This window comes from Poecilia mexicana, unplaced genomic scaffold (assembly GCF_051168715.1).
Source record: "Poecilia mexicana isolate PSO_F unplaced genomic scaffold, ASM5116871v1 scaffold_8, whole genome shotgun sequence".
Lineage (NCBI taxonomy): Eukaryota > Metazoa > Chordata > Actinopteri > Cyprinodontiformes > Poeciliidae > Poecilia > Poecilia mexicana.
The window spans coordinates 24,949,706-24,968,636 of record NW_028263377.1 but is presented as its reverse complement, the minus strand read 5'-3'; the positions used below and the strand labels follow the sequence as shown (position 1 = coordinate 24,968,636).

General features: G+C 39.2%; 1 protein-coding gene across 1 annotated transcript in view; it reads right to left on the bottom strand.

Moving 5' to 3' along the window:
* Positions 1-657: 657 nt before the first annotated feature.
* LOC106921170 (liprin-alpha-3-like) overlaps positions 658-18,931 on the bottom strand; it is a 36,419-nt gene continuing 18,145 nt past the window's right edge. Inside the window, exons 15-30 of the mRNA XM_014992666.2 lie at positions 18,700-18,887; positions 17,497-17,734; positions 16,532-16,665; positions 15,793-15,947; positions 15,591-15,690; positions 13,876-13,957; positions 13,601-13,801; positions 10,085-10,150; positions 9,657-9,929; positions 9,330-9,505; positions 8,282-8,379; positions 6,732-6,907; positions 5,716-5,784; positions 5,479-5,641; positions 4,538-4,599; positions 658-3,186 (exon numbers count right to left, since the gene is read on the bottom strand). Of these exons, the coding sequence (XP_014848152.2) occupies positions 4,547-4,599; positions 5,479-5,641; positions 5,716-5,784; positions 6,732-6,907; positions 8,282-8,379; positions 9,330-9,505; positions 9,657-9,929; positions 10,085-10,150; positions 13,601-13,801; positions 13,876-13,957; positions 15,591-15,690; positions 15,793-15,947; positions 16,532-16,665; positions 17,497-17,734; positions 18,700-18,887 (2,172 nt within the window). The 3' untranslated portion in view covers positions 658-3,186; positions 4,538-4,546. The remainder of the gene's footprint in view (positions 3,187-4,537; positions 4,600-5,478; positions 5,642-5,715; positions 5,785-6,731; positions 6,908-8,281; positions 8,380-9,329; positions 9,506-9,656; positions 9,930-10,084; positions 10,151-13,600; positions 13,802-13,875; positions 13,958-15,590; positions 15,691-15,792; positions 15,948-16,531; positions 16,666-17,496; positions 17,735-18,699; positions 18,888-18,931) is intronic.

Here is an 18,931-nt window from a genome sequence, read left to right as displayed (position 1 = left end):
AGGAATAGTTTTGTTTTCTGTTTTTAAAGAAAAATTAATTATAAGTTTTTTTGGAGAAATTTACTTCTTTTTTCTGTCTTATAAGACAATGCAGGTAGAAAAATCACCTCATCCTAGCTAAACACAATTTTTATTCAAGTATGTGATTTGTTGTTGTTGTTTGGCTTTTCCAACCATCCATCCATCCATCCATCCATTTTCCTTCACCCTTGTCCCTCAGTGGGGTCGGGAGGGGTGCTGGTGCCTATCTCCAGCTCACGTTCCGGGCGAGAGGCGGGGTACACCCTGGACAGGTCGCCAGTCTGTCGCAGGGCAACACAGAGACACACAGGACAAACAACCATGCACACACACACACACACACACACACACACACACGTTTGGCTTTTCCATTATGCAAATTTATTTCTATAATTCCTATTTGTGAAATTTTAATGTCAGTGGAAATGCAGCTAATTAAGCACACCTGAACCTCTTTTCACACTGGAATTTCAACTGGACTCTTTCTGTTATTATGTAACTAAGGAACCAAATAAAACATTTTTTATAAACTAATGGAGCAATAATAATATAAAACCTGGTTTTATGCTATTAATGTAGCACTTATAGTGCAAAAACAGAGAAAAAATAAAATAGACCAATAAAAACAAAGAACTACATGATTATCAGCAAATCCACCTGGATTGCTTTATTTATTTTTTCTTTTACATCACCATTTTCATCATCATCATTGTCATTATTATTAATATTATTCTTTATTTTTCAGATATTTTCATCTTATTACTATCACTGGAATCATGGAAATCTGTTAAATCGTTGCACAATTTGTTCCTCAAAATGTACACATTTAGCGTATTTGAATGACAATTCTCAATGTTTTCATATTTACTCTTGAAACTCGTCCAAACGAAGCAAAGAACAAAACCGAACATGTACATACGTTTATCCAATACATACCTGAAGAAAATAAATAGTTATCGTAAAAAAAATAATAAAATACAACTGAAAAAAATACACACATCTTACAAATTTGATTCCCGCCCCTCAGATGCCCCGCCCAGCCGCCCCAAACCCACCCTGTAGGTTTATCATACAGATATATATTTTTTTAACGACACCTCATATCATCTTCACTACCAAAAAAATGTTGTTTGTTTTTTTTAGGTCATTGTCGTTATTGGACATGCATCGTAAACACAGAGGCTAAAGGTTTTGTTTTCTGGGCTTCGTCAGGCTGCCCTCTCTCCTCCACAGACAGCTTTTCCTTCCTGTTATGGCTTGTGTGTGCAGTAGAATGACCAACTTCTGTTCACATTTTTCATTTTTTTTGCTTGCCATCCTCTCGGATCGGCTGTTTTTGTCTCTCTGTCGGATCCGTCCTCATAAAAACTCCCAGTGGAAACTTCATAGTGACTTGGTGGGAGTCTTGGTTCTTACTGGGTAAAACTGGAGGCTACTGTCCAATTAGCATAGCATAGCATAGCATAGCATAGCATAGCTTTAAACTAAATCAGTAGTTCCAAAACACAAGCAAAGAAAAAAAGGAGAGTCCGAATAAGCTGCTGCTGGCTATAGCCCCCAACTCAACTTTTACACTCTCATATTAAAATGGCTGCAAACTGATGCACAATTACACATCTGTACATCTTTGAAAAGCAGAAGTGGAGCCTCCTGCGCAACCAACAAGAATGCAGGAAGTTATTTCTAAATGGTAAGTCAACAACAAAACACTTGTCTTTTCCAGCAGCCATTGTAAAGCACAAACAGAGGTAAAACCGGCTGACCAATCATGCTGGAGCTCAGCGAGGTAACAGCGAAGTGTGACGTTTTTGAAACAGCTCATTTTCAAGGCACCAAAAATAATTATTTTATTGCCAAAAAACATCTGAGTGTTTTTTATTGTTTTATTTTTTCTTTCAAGTGCTTGGGCTGTTTTTAGAAGAAGCTGAGATTCAAATGAAGCTTTGAAACTGTGCAGAATATGAATTTTGCTTTATTTACATCAGAGTTTATACTTTGGTTTTGCTTTTACAAATAAGGAAATACTTAATCTGTTAAAATATCAGAATAAAGTTGTAACACTTTGAGAAAAGTCGAAATATTACGAGAATAAAGTTGTAGTAAATACTGATAATAATCTGATGCTGATGTTTTGACTGTTCTCGAAATATTACAACTTTATTCTCAAAATATTCTGACTTTATTCTTCTATAGCTACAACTTTATACTGGTAATTTTGCAACTTTATTCTATATTATGACTTACCACAAAATTAAGACTTTAATCTCACATTACTGCAACTTTATTCTGGTAATATTATGACTTTATTCTAATAATATTATGACATTGTACTAGTATTAATTCTACTTTCTACTCACAACTTTATTCTTGTAAAATGTTTTCTTAGCTTGGCTCTGATACTCCGATGTAGTAAATAAGTGCTGCAGCAGTAAAGTTGCTTCTTTTCAATAAATGTACTTAAATATAATTTTTCAGCTTAAGATTTTGCCACTAGAGTGAAAGACTGATCTATTTTAGTCTGAATAACCAACATAAACCAATTTAAGGGCCATAAAAGCTTCTGGTGACAAAGTTTGCTCCACCAAATTCACTCCTTTGATGCCCCTTTCAACAGAGATCACTATCCGCCTTCAAGGTGCCACCAGACAATGGATCTCTGATGTGGTCGGACATAAATGGTGGTGTGAATTCAGCCGTGTTTTACCACACCACCCGATCCTGGTGGGGACCAGGCAGGCCAACAAAAAGGGGCTGCGCCAGCTGAAACCGGACACCAGCGGAAATAAAGGAGCGCCGGTGTTGCTTCCGACACATCTGTCTGTCTCCCAGAATCACTTTTCAGCTTTAACACCCTCTAGATCCGAACTAAACAATGAGTCCAGGTTCTGGCCCGGCCCTTGGTGTCGAGCAGACGTTCTGAGGTTTGAAACTGTAAGATGATGAACGGCGCCGGACACGTAGACGGAGAGAGAAAACAGCCGGTCCGATTCAACCCGCTAAATCTGAGAACAAGTTTATACATTCTTCATGTCATTTCCCCCCTATTTTCCTTTGCTACTGTTATTGCAGAATGGCCAGGTTAACGTTTAGGTTAGTTGGTAGAGTCATTGCTTCGTTCTTCGTGGATGAGCGAGAGGGTCCTTTAGTCCCAATGCAGCCAGCGCCCTGAGGAGAAAAACACCTTTACTCGTTATTATTGTTCTCTGTAGCTTTCATTTTTAACACATTATGAACACACATACAAGCAGACACATTAGAACGTTTAAAAGAGCAGCTTCAACTAAAGGTAACGGGTCTGGGTTCAGCTGGGGTTGCTAGGTAACGGGGCTGGGCTCGGCTTGGGTTGCTAGGTAACGGGTCTGGGCTTGGCTGCTAGGTAACGGCGGAATGCTAGTCGAATGTGACCACAGGTGGGCAGAGTAACCAAAAATTGTACTCAGGTAAGAGTAGCACTACTTCAACATGTTTTTACTCAAGTAAAAGTAAAAAGTAGCCGTCCAAGAAATTACTCAAGAGTAAAAAAGCATTTGGTAAAAAGGCGACTCAAGTACTGAGAAAATGAAAATCATTTAATATTTTACATTATCAGGTTGACCAAAATATAAAATTAAGTGGAAATGTTGGCATTTTAAAGACAAATAACTAAACATTTGTCTTTTCCGGCAGCACGTACAGTGGTAAAACCAGCAAACCAAATGTACTGGGACTCTGCTTGGGTTACTAGGTAACAGGGCTGGGCTCAACTGGGGTTGCTAGGCAACAGCACAGCGCTAGATGAATGTGACCGGTGGTGGATAGAACAACCAAAAACTGTACTGAAGTAAAAGCAGAACTACTTCAACGTACTTTTACACAAAAGTAAAAAGTATTTGACTCTCTGTAGATTACAGAAAATCAACAAAAAATTCAAACTCAAGCACCGACTTCCATAAATCCGCTAACAGCAGAGCTAGTTTTTAGCCTAGCAATTTACCGCACTTTGTTTCCCCACAATTCATTTTTCCAGATCAATTCTAAAGCGCTAAAGTTATTTTGTAAACTTTCAGTTGAATACAGTTCTAATGCACTAATGGAGTTAGCGAATTAGCATTAGCTCCCGCTAAATACCGTGTTGGTGTAGCGCTTCAACGTTAGCAGAACTAATGTTTATGTTTAATGTTTTAGGGTTAGCGCAGCTAACTTCTTAGCTTGCAACCTTTTAAGTATTTAAGTTTTATGCATTACTGTAATTCAAACCTGGAAAAAGAAAGATAAAAACAAATTATTAAAATCCCAAATCATCATTGACACTCAAGCACCACGAGGAGTTTATGGAAACCTCCAACCACAACTGTAAATTGTAAATTTAAGACCTCGGGGGGAATGTACTAAAAATCCCAGACAGGTCAGCTACAGCAAACAAAATGCATCAAACGACGAGTTCAAACGCTCGACACATGTGGAAGCCATCAGCACAGAAGTCAGCGGCCACACGCAGGAGGAACCCTGTTAGGCCGTTTAACTGACATGTTCTCACCTCAGTGACTCAACAGGAGTACGTCCTCACTGAGGCAGATTCACCCCGGGCACCAGAGCTAGCTGCTTTGGAAACCAGGAGACAGAAACACAACGCCATTAACGTAACAGCGGTGACCTTTCTGGAGGTATTAAAGGGATTATAACATTCCTCTGTACTTTAAAGAGTCTGCACCTCGTTATTGTCAGTTCCTCCGCTAAAGGAGGAAGCAAATTCCTGAGGTAAGCTAATAGTAGAGTAACATAAAAGCAGGTTATATATTTTAGTGACTGCACCTTTTGCCCTAATTCCAGACATGCTCATCAAAGGTAAGGTAGCAGCAAAACAAAACTCCAAAACATTACCAAGTATTATTTGTCTAGTTTTTATTGTAAATATCTTAGTGTGCTTGACATAAGACAAAACTAACTTACACGTAACTTTTCAGTAAGATATAGCATGGAACTAAACTGACGCCATAAAGTTGGTCCAAAAAAATGTTATTTGAAAGTGAAAAAAGATTTGAAACTCGGGGGGGAAATGTTGTTTTCATAATGAAAGGTTACAGATCAGGACTTTAACTAGACTCAGTTAGTTTAACTTTAGCTAACTCAACTACCTTTAGCTAGCTAAAGGTGAGCTCAAGATAAACTCAGAATTGAAGTTAGCGTGTTAGCTTACCTTTAGCTAACTGAGTCTGTTTTACAATGCAAAAACGCAAAATCTTACAAAGTACAAAGTACTAGATTTACTGGCAGATTATTTTACTTTTAACATGGGAAAATGTTACAAGTGACAAATTTTTCATCAATATTAAGGAATTATTGACCTAAAATAAGCTGCTATTTCTTGTTGAAAAGTTACTTGTCAGTTAGTTTTGTCTTATTTCCAAAAACACTTGGTGAGTTTTTTCAGTGAAGGAGTTAAGCGTGAGAGCTCCAGAGGTGAAAGGTCGGGCTCACCGTCACTCTGAACCTTCCTCAGGGTGACGGAGGGCGTGGAGATGGCTGAGGCACGGAAGTTAGCGGGCAGCGTCTCGGCGGAGTCGGAGGTCACGCCCCGGAGGTCTTTCTCCCTGAACATCTTCCTCCAGGAGGGCGAGCGGGTGAACGTCTTCGTTCCATCCTGCCCAGAAAAACACCCAATACGTGAAATAAAGACGCTAATGCTGACGTTTTCAAAAAGCCAAACCTTCTGACCTCATCGGGTCGTCTCTCCGTTCCCATGGAGATGAGGGAGTTGTACTCCTGCTCCAGAACCTGTCTGGCCTGCGGGAGAGAAGTGACAAAAATCCTTTAAACACGACTCAACTTTAAACTCAAATTTGTGATTCCTGAAGACAACCAACCGGATTTTAACCCATCAGAGTTTAGATCTATTTGGATGATGGGAAGCTCGGTTTTTTCTGAACATCTCACAGGTTGTCTGCGTTTACAGCACCTGTTGGGGTTGCTATGGTTACCTACAGGACACGTTCAGCGTACCTAAACTAGTACCTTGATTTCAAGTCAAATGTATTTGTATAGCACTTTTCAAAGTGAAAACATCATAAATCATTGTACAATAATGTGAAAGAAGCAATAAATATTATATTTCAAATGCGATCATTTGAAATACACATCAAACACATCAGTGGAGTGAGGATTTGGGTTTTCACTGTGTTTATTTTGGCTTCTGTTCCTTGTGAGTCTCTGCGTTGTCCTGTCAGCCCTTTATTGTTCCCAGGTGTGTCTCATTCCCTTGATTACCCTGTGTGTATTTAAGACCACCTGTTGTCTTTGTCTCTTGTCAGTCTTCGTCTATGATGGTTCGTCTGCCGGCACAGTTAAGTCCTGTGTCGGCATTAGCTCGTCGCGTCAGTCTTTGTTTAATTCAGTTGCTACCGTTGCTGAGCCTCTGTGTTTCCGCTCTGCTGTGCTGCCTGAGATCTGGACTGTTTTTGAGCTACACTCTTCATTAAATTCATCATTTTCTTCTACAACCTGGGTCTCTGCGTCTCTCCTCACTACCACCAACCACTCCACATGACAAATGGATGTTTCATTACTTTTCTAAAGCGGCTCTAACCAGGTGGGTTTCGGTCTAGATTTAAAGGAACTCGGTGTTTTGGCTGTTTTCAGTTTTCTGGAAGTTTGTTCGATTTGTGGTGCACAGAAGCTGAAGGCTGCGTCTCCTCGTCTGGTTCTGGTTCTGGTTCGGTCAGTAAATGCATCACCTGTGTGTTCTGATTGGGGATCTGCAGCAGCAGGGCCAGGTCGGTGTAGTCAAAGGTGTCATCCAGAGCCAGCAGAGCGCCGTGGACGCCACTCTCTCTGAGGTTGTCTGCGTACTCCTTCAGGCCGATGCTCTGGACCCAGCACATCACGCGCTCGTTGGACCACACCATCACATCTGGACAGGAACAACAGACTCTGATCACTGAGAAACTCATAACATTATCCCGATATCCTAATAATCCTGTTTCTAAAATAGAAGCTAATAAATAATCAAAGTTTCTGGCTCTCTAGCTTGACCTGGCCACTCGTCTGGGTTCAATCTACCACATTCAACCTTACAAAACATTTCCTTAAAGGCAAACCATTATGCATATTTCACATTTTGCATCTTTTCATGTTTGGGTTTCAACTGCTTCTAAAAAGGTCTGAGTGCTTAAAGAACTCAGTTTGGCTTTTTTTGGAAATAGGTTAATGTTTTTTGGCAGCTAAATAGAAAATTAGCCGTTTCAAAAACCTCCTGATCCTTAAGTTACATTCCAAAGGCACTGAGTGAACCTAGCAACCCCACCAGAGCCCAGCCCCGTTACCTAGCAACCCCACCAGAGCCCAGGCCCGTTACCTAGCAACCCCACCAGAGCCCAGGCCCGTTACCTAGCAACCCCACCAGAGCCCAGGCCCGTTACCTAGCAACCCCACCAGAGCCCAGCCCCGTTACCTAGCAACCCCACCAGAGCCCTGGCCCGTTACCTAGCAACCCCTCCAGAACCCAGCCCCATTACCTAGCAACCCAAGTGGAGTTCCAGCTGGTTTGGCCAGCTTGTTTACCTCTGAATGCGCTTTACAATATCGGCTTTTCCATTTACCTGAGAAATGTGCAAATTGTAATTACTAAAATAAATTAGCTTAATGGAAAAACTCACAGGTTTTGATTAGACAGTTTTTGTGCCAGGACCAGGTGGTTTTTCAGTCTTGTCAAAATTAGTCTACCGTATTTCTCTAAACTGCAGTGGAAACACTTGTTTTGCATCACATAAGTCATGCACTACTCGGAAACCACTTGCTGAATTCTTGTTGGTTGCACAGGAGGCTCCACTTCTGCTTTTCAAAGACATTTGTATAACTGCAGCAATTTTCACGTGGGAATGTAAACGCTGAGTTGGGGGCGTGGCCACCAGCAGCTTAATTATATTTAAAGTGACAGAGGCGAAAACATGCTATTCTGAACTGACCAAACTAAAATATCATCTTTTCTGCATCTTTAATATTAATATTGATTGAATCCATGCCAAATAATTCTCTAGTATATTTCTTCTTTAATTGTGTAATAAATTATTTATAAAGCTCATTTGACCAATTTAACTGTCACACATTCCACATAGCTGCATTTATTCTGCACTTAATAAATTTACTGTAAATATAAAGCTTTAATATGAGTAATATTAGAATAAGCAACTGGAATTATTAATAAATGCTTTTGGAAAGACAATATAATTTAGTATGTTAGAATTTTAGCAGAAATGGTGGATTAAGATGATTAAAGAGAGATTACCTTTATTCTGGTGGATGCTGTCCTCTCTCCGCCTCTCCAGCTCTTTTCGGTCGTAATTCAGGCGCTTCAGGCACATGATGCCGTAATGCAAACTGACCCTGGGAAGGTCAACAGAGCAGGAGAGTTTAACAGGTTCAAGCAGGGAACTGGGGTCACTTTTAATCTTTGAAGCACTTGAGGCTTTCAGCGCAGAGCCTTGATTTGACGCCACACCGAGTCGTCTCCGTCACAACAATGGGAAGTTTTGCATGAAAAACGCCTGGTTTTTCAGTGAAAACAACCAAAACTTATAAATTAGAAAGTGACTCATAAGTTCAGTTTCTTCAGAAACTCAGTTCAAATGTTTTTTTTTTTGTTCCATCTTGTTTTAGTTAATAAATGGAAATCAAATCTTGTATTTTCTCAGTTTATGTTGCCATTAAAACTGCAACAAAAAAGCAAAAACAAATGAGCTGTAAGCCTAAAGCATTAAAACAAAAAAGTTTGGGAAATTTAAAGTGGTAATTTTGATTAACTAATTACATGAATTTCGTCACGTTAAAACAAATTACATTTTCCATCCATCCATTTTCTTTGCATTTTTCTAACATAAAACATTCCAGAACTTCGTTTCTAGAACGCCTGAAATATAAAAACTTTGACCAAACTCACAATTCTGACTTTTTTTCCCAGAATTCAAACTTTTTTCTAAAACTTTACTTTTTTCTCAAAAATCCAAATTTAATTTCAGAATTTTAACTTTAAGTCAGAATTCTGACATTATCCATATTTCTTACTGTTTTGATCAAAATTCAGTTTTTTTAAGAGTTCACTCTTTTCTAAATGTTCAAACTTTAATTTCAGAAATTGTACTTTTTTAAACCAGAATTCTGACCTTTTACTGAGAATTTTGACTTTTCTTATCAGAATTTTTCCTGTTTGTTCTCAAAATTCTGACTTTAATCTTCCGAGATCAAAACTCTGAATTTGGTAAATTTAATGAAAACCAAAAAGTCTTGAACCAACAAATCTGTAAGTGAGGAACAGCAGTGGGTTTGTCGCGCCGTACCTGTGGAAGCTGTCCACCATCTTGAGCTGTCCCCTCAACTCCTTCTTGGTCAGGTGGTCCAGCATGCGGGCGTCCACCAGCGACTCCATGAAGTAGCTGCGGTACTGGGGCAGGCCCAGGCTGGGCAGCCAGTCGTTGCCCACCCACTCATGATTCATGTCGCCGTAGGCCAGAATCTGGAGGGGGACAAGATGATCGGCGCTGAATCACACTCGGCTTTACATTTCACGTCTCAGCGCTCATGACTCACTGCAGATGAAGGAACCGACAAATAATCGTCGCGTTTTGTTAGTAAATAAAAAAAATATGAAAAAATGTGATCCTCACCTGATCCCAGCTGAACTCCTTCAGTTCCTGCAACGCCGAGAGAAAAGACGAGGCAGAAAGAGAGGAAGACGGAGCGAGTGGAGTGGGGGAGGAGGGAAGGTAAGCGGTGTGGACGGATGGAGGGATGAATGAGGAGAAGCAAAAGAGGGAGAGGTCACAGCAGCAGCAGCAGCAGCAGGAAAAGAGGACAAAAGTGAGGAACAGTGTGTTAGTGAACGGGTAATTAGTTTGAAGCAGTTCACGTAGAAACAGGGAGATGCTCAACACTATGGCCTGGGCCCACAGAGGAGACAGACGGAGAGGGACAAATACAGAGAAAGAAGAGGAGGAAGGGGAGAGACTCATCAACATGATTCAGACCAGACCAGACGGTTATGCACAAATCCTGACCATAGAAAGGGAATCTGACAGGAAACGGCACCACTAACCGGAGGCTTGGTGGCGGCGTTCAGGGACTCCATCTCCGCGTGGGTCATCCACACGTTGCTGGTGGACTGCAGACAAAGTAAGCACAGACTTTTACTCTGAGAGCTTTAAGACAAAACACAGGTTACCCTTCATGCCTCGAGCATCGGAGGTGAAAGATTTCCCTACAGGAGCCATCAATCAAGCAGCGAGGCGTCCTGCAACGGACAAAACGTTCAACCGGTTTCTTTGAGCTGATAGCATCTGTTCAGGGTGTCGAGTGAAATCTTTTGAATGATTGTTTCCCAACGTTTCAATCAAAACAAACAAGCTGCAGGAGAGGAAAAGCCAAGACAAACCCAGCCAGGAATCGGCGCCAAAATCCACAGCAATCAAAGAGAAACTTCAAGTTTCTTCTGGAAACTTCTTTGAAAACAAAAACATCCGATAGAAAGAAGAATGACGGCAAATTCACTGCTACAGATATAAAACAAACATTTCTGCCAAAACCTTTGAAATGTTTGAATTAATCGCAGAAATTTTCTAGAAAAACTTGGAAATATCCAAGTTTCCAAAAGACAGTCGTAAAGTAACTAGAAAAAAGATGATTTTGAGATTAAGCTCAGAAATTTTCTAGAAAAAAAACTTTTGGAGCTTTTTGGCAAGAAAAAGCTCAGAAGTTTTCTAAACAAACTAGGAAATGTTTGAGTTTGAAAACTCAAAAGTTGGTGAGAAAATACTCAAAAATTTGAGATTAAGCTCAGAAATTTTCTAGAAAAAAACTTTGAATTTTGGAGCTCCAACAGTGGAAGATATGCAAGAAAAAGCTCAGAAATTTTTTTAAAAGATCTTGGACATTTTTGAGTTTCACAAGTGAAAAATGTTTGACTTTTGGAAATTTTCTGAGTTTAAGAAATTAAAGGAGAGGATTAAATTTCTGTCAAAAAAATACCTAAAAAAAGTAAAATTATTCCTAGAAACTTTGTAGAAATAACTTCGAATTTTCAAAGTTTTGACTTATTTAGAGTAATAAGATATTTTCACTAGAAGCTAAACAAAAGGTTTTCTGTTTTTGCAGTGTTTCGTGTTGTGTGCGTGCAAAGTGAGCCAGAGGCTGATCTGTCACACCTTGGAAAGATTTTTTCGTTCGTAGCCCTTGGGTTGTTCAGATCTGGTGTCCTGCTCTAGTCACTCGTCAACAGGGATAAATACAGGTGTGAACCCAACCTGAACGGGTTGAGGACACAGCGTCCAGCATTTCATTACTGAGCATTCTGGTAATCCAGATTATTCCAGGAAAGACTTGATACAAACTTCCAGCTCCAGAAAAACTCCCATCTTCAAAAATTTCCCAAGACATTTGGCAGCAGCAGAGTTGAACAGAACTGTTTACAGAAGGCATTTTTCTCCAGATATGAAGCTAATATTTCTGCCGCCTGAGGAAAGTCTTATCAAACTTATAATCTTAAACAAAATGACGCACACAAATCCAAAACTCTGTTTTAATTCAGCAGCTAAATGTATACAGGATTATATACATATACAGGGAGTAGTTTTAAATTTAACAGAAAATCCAGGGAGCTGTTATGGTGCTTTCAGGCGAACCTTCAGGATTTTTGGATCTACAATCCCGTCCCCCCAAAAAACATATCACTACTTTATTTGTTTAACTAAAAAAGATTATGTTTATTTTTGAGTGCATAAAATGGTGACAGACAAGTTTCAGACAGTTCGTAAGCTCTGTGAGGAAACTGCGACATGCTAACAGCTAGCTGCTAGCAATGCTAAGGTTAGCATGTACCTTAAAAATTCCTATTTGTGATAGATTAGAGGGTTTTTCAGTTTTAATGAGTCTGAATTATGTCTTCTACATCGATTATAGACTCTTTAATGCATAGTCTGTGATGTATTTAACTGTTAATGGACAGAAAAAATAAAGAGGGTTAAGGTTAGGGTTAGCCAAACCCTGCTATAGTTTTTGAAAAAAGAAAAAAAAAACATCCCAAATGTAAAAATGCAGATTTTAAGGCTATTTTTTCATAATATCAAACAATGCCTGTATAGGACATGTTTTTATTTTTGAGAAAATAATTGTATAGAAAACTGTCAATAATATGTCAACAGAATTGAAGATTATTATTAATTATCATTGAAAGATCATTTACTTCTCTTCTTTTGCACAAACTTATTGAAATATTTTCAATTCTCTGCAGTAAATGTGACTCATAAGAATCTAAAATGAATTATATGTCAGCGTTCTGACACAGGAATGTGTTTTTGTACCAAAACATGCTATGTGCTTGCCGTATGACGCAGGCTGCATATTTATTTACATGAAGACTTGGTAACTGAGCATGTGGGGATGCATTTCAACACAAAGTGTGAACACACATAGCTGCAGCTGTCAGCTTGTTATTGGATCGCTAAGCCTTCGTGTTAGCACCAAGTATGAACAGCCACACTGAGCTGCATGTTGGACAGAGCAAAAAGAACCAACTCCCTACTGAGAACAAGTTTTCACAAGACTGCTAAGGTCAGCTCATGTAATGAGAACCAAAACATTACAAATAAAAAGTGTATAAAGCATAAAGAACAATGTGAGAAACTGCAAAACACTAAATCTTACCAAGTAATTTTGGTCTCGTTTGCAAATATCTTAGTGTTCTTGAAATAAGACAAAACCAACTCTCAAGAAACTTTTCAGCAACATATGGGAGCTTGTTCAAGTCAATAATTCCATCATATTGATGAAAATGTTCCAGTTCTACTGGCAGATTATTTCACTTACAACATAGGAAAACTGTGTTGTTACAAGTGAAATAATCTGCCATTGGAAGTAGAATGTTTTTCTTTTTCATCAATATTAAGAATTTATTAATTCAAAATTTAGCTCCTAAAATAAGGAGTTAAATTAGGGCCATAAAGTTAGTTTAAAACTGAAACTGATAAAAAAAAAATTGAAACTGAAAATTAGCTTTCTTTTTATTAGTTTCAAAAGTTGTATTTCTAGTTTCAATATTTTCTTTTTCAGTTTCAAAGTTGCTTCTGACAATTTAAAAAAAGGAAAAACAATTTTTTTAAAAACTTGAAATTCTTTCCGTTTGAAAAACTCTGTTTTGAAACTGAAAATTTCAGTCTCTAAATATTTTTTTTCAGATTCAAATCTTTTCTTGTTTCAAAGTTATTTTCAGTTTCTAAACATTTTTGTCAAATTATTTTTTTTCCAGTTTCAACACATTTTCAATTAAAAACTTATATATTTTTATTTTTACATTTTAAATATGTTCTTTTTCAGTAAAAAGAAAAATGAAAAACTTTTTGGCCTCAATTTAGCTCCGTACTGTATATTGCTAAAAAGTTACTTTTAAGTTACTTTTGTCTCATTTCAAGTATGCTCATATATTTGCACTAGAAACCAGCCAAAAAAATACATGGCAAGATTTTATGTTGTCACAGTGAACATACGACTTGTACCTGCCGATGTCAAAGCTGCGCTCCCAAATATAGAAGCGGGTATTAAAACCGAGGCGAAGCCTTACTGAGCGAGTGCTGGCCGGGGCAGACGGGCTGGTGAGGGACACCATCTCCTGGATGGCCAGGCGCAGTTTGAGGCGGTGCAGCGGGTTACTGATGCCGATCTCCCGCTGGATCTCCGTGTCCGACAGGTTGGCCATGATGGCGCCGCTCTTTACGTTAGAGCGACACGCCGCAACGTACCAGGCGGGCATACCGACCCACAGCTGGAAGGAAGTGACACAGTGAGACATAAAACCACAATAATCCATAAATGTATTAGCATTTGAGGATGACATACCTCTAACCAAGACACAACAGTCGGTCCATCCCAAGATGCAAATGGAAGTCCTTGGCGACAAGCTTCTTCCAGAAGTTCATGTCTGACAAACAGACAAGAACGTTTCACTGAAAACTGGAAACCAGTTAAAGCAAATAATTAAAAGTGACCTATTATGCAGGTCAGGATCGTCTATGGCAGGGGTCCCCAAACTTTTCCCTGTGAGGGCCACATAACTTTTCCCTTCTCTGCTGGGGGGCGAGTCAGTTTGTAACAGAAAAAGTGACGATTGCAGGAGCCTAAATGTAAAAATGTATTGTTTTCCAGAAAGCACAATCAAATAACCCTCTCTGGGTTCTTCACAGAACAAGTCAGGAAATAAATAATAACACTATTAATGAAATAAATAATAATCAAATAACCCTCTCTGGGTTCTTCACAGAATAAATCCAGGAAATAACACTATTTATGAGATAAATACTGTATTTTCCAGACTATAAGCCTCAGATATCTCTTCCGCTCCAGGTTTTCCACAGTGATGCAGCAGCAGCAGAGGGGCGGACACCCAACATTTGAATTATAACAGGTCATTTGAATATCACATTTATTACGGTTGGAAAATAGAAAGTTGCCAAGTTTAGATTTAACTGAACTGATTACGGTAGTTTCCCAACAGTAACTGTAACAGTAAAAGTGCTGATCCTTCGTGTCTGCTACTAGCATGTGCTAAATGAAAATGGGCGCCTTCTTCTTCTTTAGATTTTAACGGCAGCTTGCATCCATTATTGTTGCACTACTGCCATCTATTGGATCCTAATATCTATACCTCACATTCTCATAATGATCCCAGTATTATTTAAAAAAAAAAAAACGAAAAATCTTCTTTTTCCCCTCAATGCTATTTAACTAATCAACAACATTCTCAAATTTAAATTTCCTATTAAAACCCAATTCCGTTTTAATGGGCTCTTTCTTCTTTTATTTACAATTCTGACATCCAATCATCCAATCATTGGAAGTCCACTGATTGGAAGTCAGAATTGGAAATAAAAGAAGAAAGAGCCCATTAAAACGCCCTAAAGAGCCCCCTGGTGGTTGAAGAAAAATTCACATATAAGCCGCATGGTTCAAAGCTTAGGAAAAAAGTAGCGGCTTATAGTCCTGAAAATACGGTATATGGAAAAAAATCAAAATGCTCTCTGGTATTGTTGAGGGGGCCGGACCAAATGTAGAGGCGGGCCGGTTCCGGCCCGCGGGCCACAGTTTGGGACCACTGGTCTATGGCAACACAAAACATGTTGATGACATTTTTGACACAAAATAATTCCCGTTTTAGGGACTCTAGTCACTTTAAATCCAAATAAGCACAATTATACAACTGTACATCTTTGAAAAGCAGAAGTGGAGCCTCCTGCACAACCACCGCACACAGCGGTAATACCAACTGACCAGACATGCTGGAGCCCTGTTTGGGTTGCTAGGTGACGGACGGAACTCCGCTGGGGTTGTTAGGTAACGGCATAGTGCCCCTGGAATGTGACTCACTGAAAAGTTTTTGAAATGACTCATTTTCCAGACAATAAAAAAACACTAACTTATTAACATGAAACCGCTGGGTGTTTGTTTTTTTATGTGCTTGGACTGAAGCAGTAAAAACCAAAATGAAAGTATAAAAATGTCCAAAATGTGAGTTTTGCATAATAGGTCCCCTTTAAAACACCACAGGATTCACTGACTTCTTTTTGCTGCGACGGTCTTTATCTGCCGGACCAAGAGTTCCCGACTTGTTTATCCCCATTGCGTCTCCAGATCCGAGGTCTTCAGAGGGTGTAGACGCTGGGAGAGACATGGAAAGATCAACTCTACTGAAAAGCAGAAAACCGTGGAAACTCAAATGTGTTTGAAATGACAAGGAGGTAACACTCTCTCGTCGTTTACCAAGAGAGGCAGATTCATCACGCCCAGGTTGGCCCAGCCTTCCTTTCTCCTTCTTCCCAAAAAGCCGACCGATGGAAGACTTGATGCTCTTCTTCTTGCTGGACTTGTGGAGAGAATCCTGGCTGCTGTTGGAGCTGCTGCCGTCTGCAGAAAGGCTGGGAAATGAAAAAAAAATCAGTAAGTGGAAAAATATGGAGGGCCATAAAGTTTAAAAAAAACTTAAGCTGAAAAAAAAAACTTAAATCTGAATATTAATTTGGAATTGTTTTAGTTTCAAAACTGTTTTTCAAGATTCAAAACTTGTTCTCAGTTTCATAAGTATTTTTCAATTTCAAAACATTTATTTTCAATTTTAGAAATACTTTTTGGATTCAGTTTTTTTTTCAATTTCAAACTTATTTTTCAGGATTCAACACTTTTGTCAAATTTACAATTTTTTTTGTTTCAAAACTTTCAGTTTCAAAATTATTTTCCAGATCCAAAACCTTTTTTCAGTTTTTTTTTTTGAGTTTCACTATCAACAATTTTTTTCCATTTCTAAATATATATATATATATATATATATATATATATATATATATATATATATATATATATATATATATATATATATATATATATTTTTTTTTTTTTTTTTTTTTTTTTTGTTTCAAAAAAAAAAGGCGGACAAATTTCACAGCCACAGTTTAGCTCCCGAGACAAATTGAACCACAAAAGCTGAATGTTGTGTCGACGTTACCTGCGAAACTCCCGGGGGTCGTCGAGCATGGCGCCCGGGTGGGTGAGGTTCATTCTGTCCAATCGCAGCGCGCGAGGAGTCGGAGGAGGCGTGGAGTCGAGGAGAGCAAGAGATCGATCGTCCTCTTTGTTGTTCTGGGATGTGAAATGTTATCTCAGCTTTAAAAGTGTCAATGTATTAAAAGCAATTATTACCCCCACAGATTTTATGTTTTTGCTTTTATGACACACATATTTCCTCCCATGTAAAACCAAACTCAGCTTTCCAAACATTTGGTAAAATAAAGTTATTGATGATTAACCACTTTTTCCAGAGTGGTTTCTGGATGGTAAGTTAACAACAAAACACACTTGTCTTTTCCATTAGCGCAGACGAAGTTAAACCGGTGGCCGTCCTACAGCAGTTCCGCTGGCGTTGCTAGGTAACGGGGCTGGGCTGGCTGGGGTTGCTAGGTAACAGGGCTGGGCTGGCTGGGGTTGCTAGGTAACGGCGGAATGCTAGCTGAATGTGACCAGAGGTGGAAAGAGTAACCAAAAATTGGACTCAAGTAACTCAACATGTTTTTACTCAAGTAAAAGTAAAAAGGAGCAAAAGATTATTAAAAAAAATACTCCAAAAAGTATATTTTTTCTAAAAGTTGCTCAAGTGAACGTAACTAATTTCTACCCAACTCTTAATGTGACTTAACAACCGGGAGATTTTTGAATTGGCTCATTTTCCACATACCAAAAAATATGAACTTATTTCCCAAAAACTTGACTTGGCGGTTTTTGAAAAATGTGCAAAAGTGAATTTTGCTTGACAGGTCCCCTTTAAAAGATCAAATTTTCGTGTTTTCTACAGTTATCGGCTGTACTGGACGACTCCCTTTCTGGACGAGCTATATATTTGCATAAACAGGGAAGTAAAGTAAAAATGTTAAACACTGGCTGGAGGTTTTGCATTCCAGGACCGGTAACTGGTACCTGTCTATCAGTCTCGCGGGCCGGGGAGTGAGGCAGGCGAGGGGTGGAGTGTCCAGAGCTGGGGGGAGACGGGGAGGCCAGGGTGGAGGACGTGATGGATGATGGGATGAAGCCCCGTCCAGTGCCGTCTCTGCCCAAAGAGGAGGGATGTGTGGGCGGGCTGTCCAACGCCACGCTGACCCGGCTCTCGATTTCCTCGGCTCGCAGCTCCGTGTTCTCCTTCTCCTCCTGGATCAGCCTGGTTCAAACAAAGCAAAACAACAATTCCTCCATTAGCTTTTAGCGCAATCAACCAAAAACAGGCAGGAATTCATGATTCATTAAATATTTTTGACTTTAAACAACCAAACAGTCTTGATTTTCCTTTCTGTTGAATTATGTATTATGTTAAATGATCAATAATTGGCTAATATTTTCACAAGGTCTTTGAGTGAAGCAGTGGAAGCAAAAAGAGGCACAAAGTCTAATATTTCATCGACGCAAACATAGATGCATACAGTGGTACATATGATATAAAACTCAATATTCATGAAATATATTTAAATAATGTAATGAAATATAATCACATTGAAACTTGAGAACATTCTCAGGTGGGAAAAGAAGATACCAAAGTAGACCAATCTATCAAGTTTTGTTTGTTTTGTATTTGCTTGATATTTAAATCCAGGTTTATTGTTTCAATAGGATTCGTTTTGTAAATACTCCCAAATGGTGAATTGCAAATATGGTAATAGGGCTACTTTAGATTTCAGTTTTACTCTTTCAATCTTTCATGGATAAATGAATGTTTTATTCATATATATGCTTGTGTAATTGATATTTATATTGGCCAGACTGATTTAGCTCATGAGAAAATGGAGCAACTTTCCTGGATTTTGTGCAAATGTTACAACAACAGAATCAAAATCATGTTTTTCAAAGTGGGTTAAAGGTCAACGAAGATAAAAACACATAAAAAAGAAAAAGGCTAGTCGCTATTTCTAACTCAAACATCTTATTACACCTCAGATTTATCTGTTGATCCTTTTAATATCAACATGTTTATGAATCGGTATTAAGACCCGTAAAATCTAATCACTGTGTGTTTATTTCCCCCCTGATGCCGTATCAGAGAGCTGATGGTGTTTCCAGGCTGCTGTAGGTGATGATGTGTGTCAGGCTGTGGGGAGGGATTTCCTGAATTATTGCCTCCCTGCTTCATACTTGATCTCCTTATTGATGGCCTCCAGCTGTTTCTGCAGCATGATGGCCAGGGTTTGCACGTCTGTCTGTCCGCTGGGGGAAAGCAGCTCAAATCGAGGCTCCCCGTCGTCCTCGTCATCGGAGCAGCCCACGTCCATGCTCTGCTCGTACCCGGTTCCCAGCAGAGCCCCGCTCTCCCAGTCTGGGTACTGCACAGAGAGAAGCACACCAGAGCCTTCATGACAAAAGAACT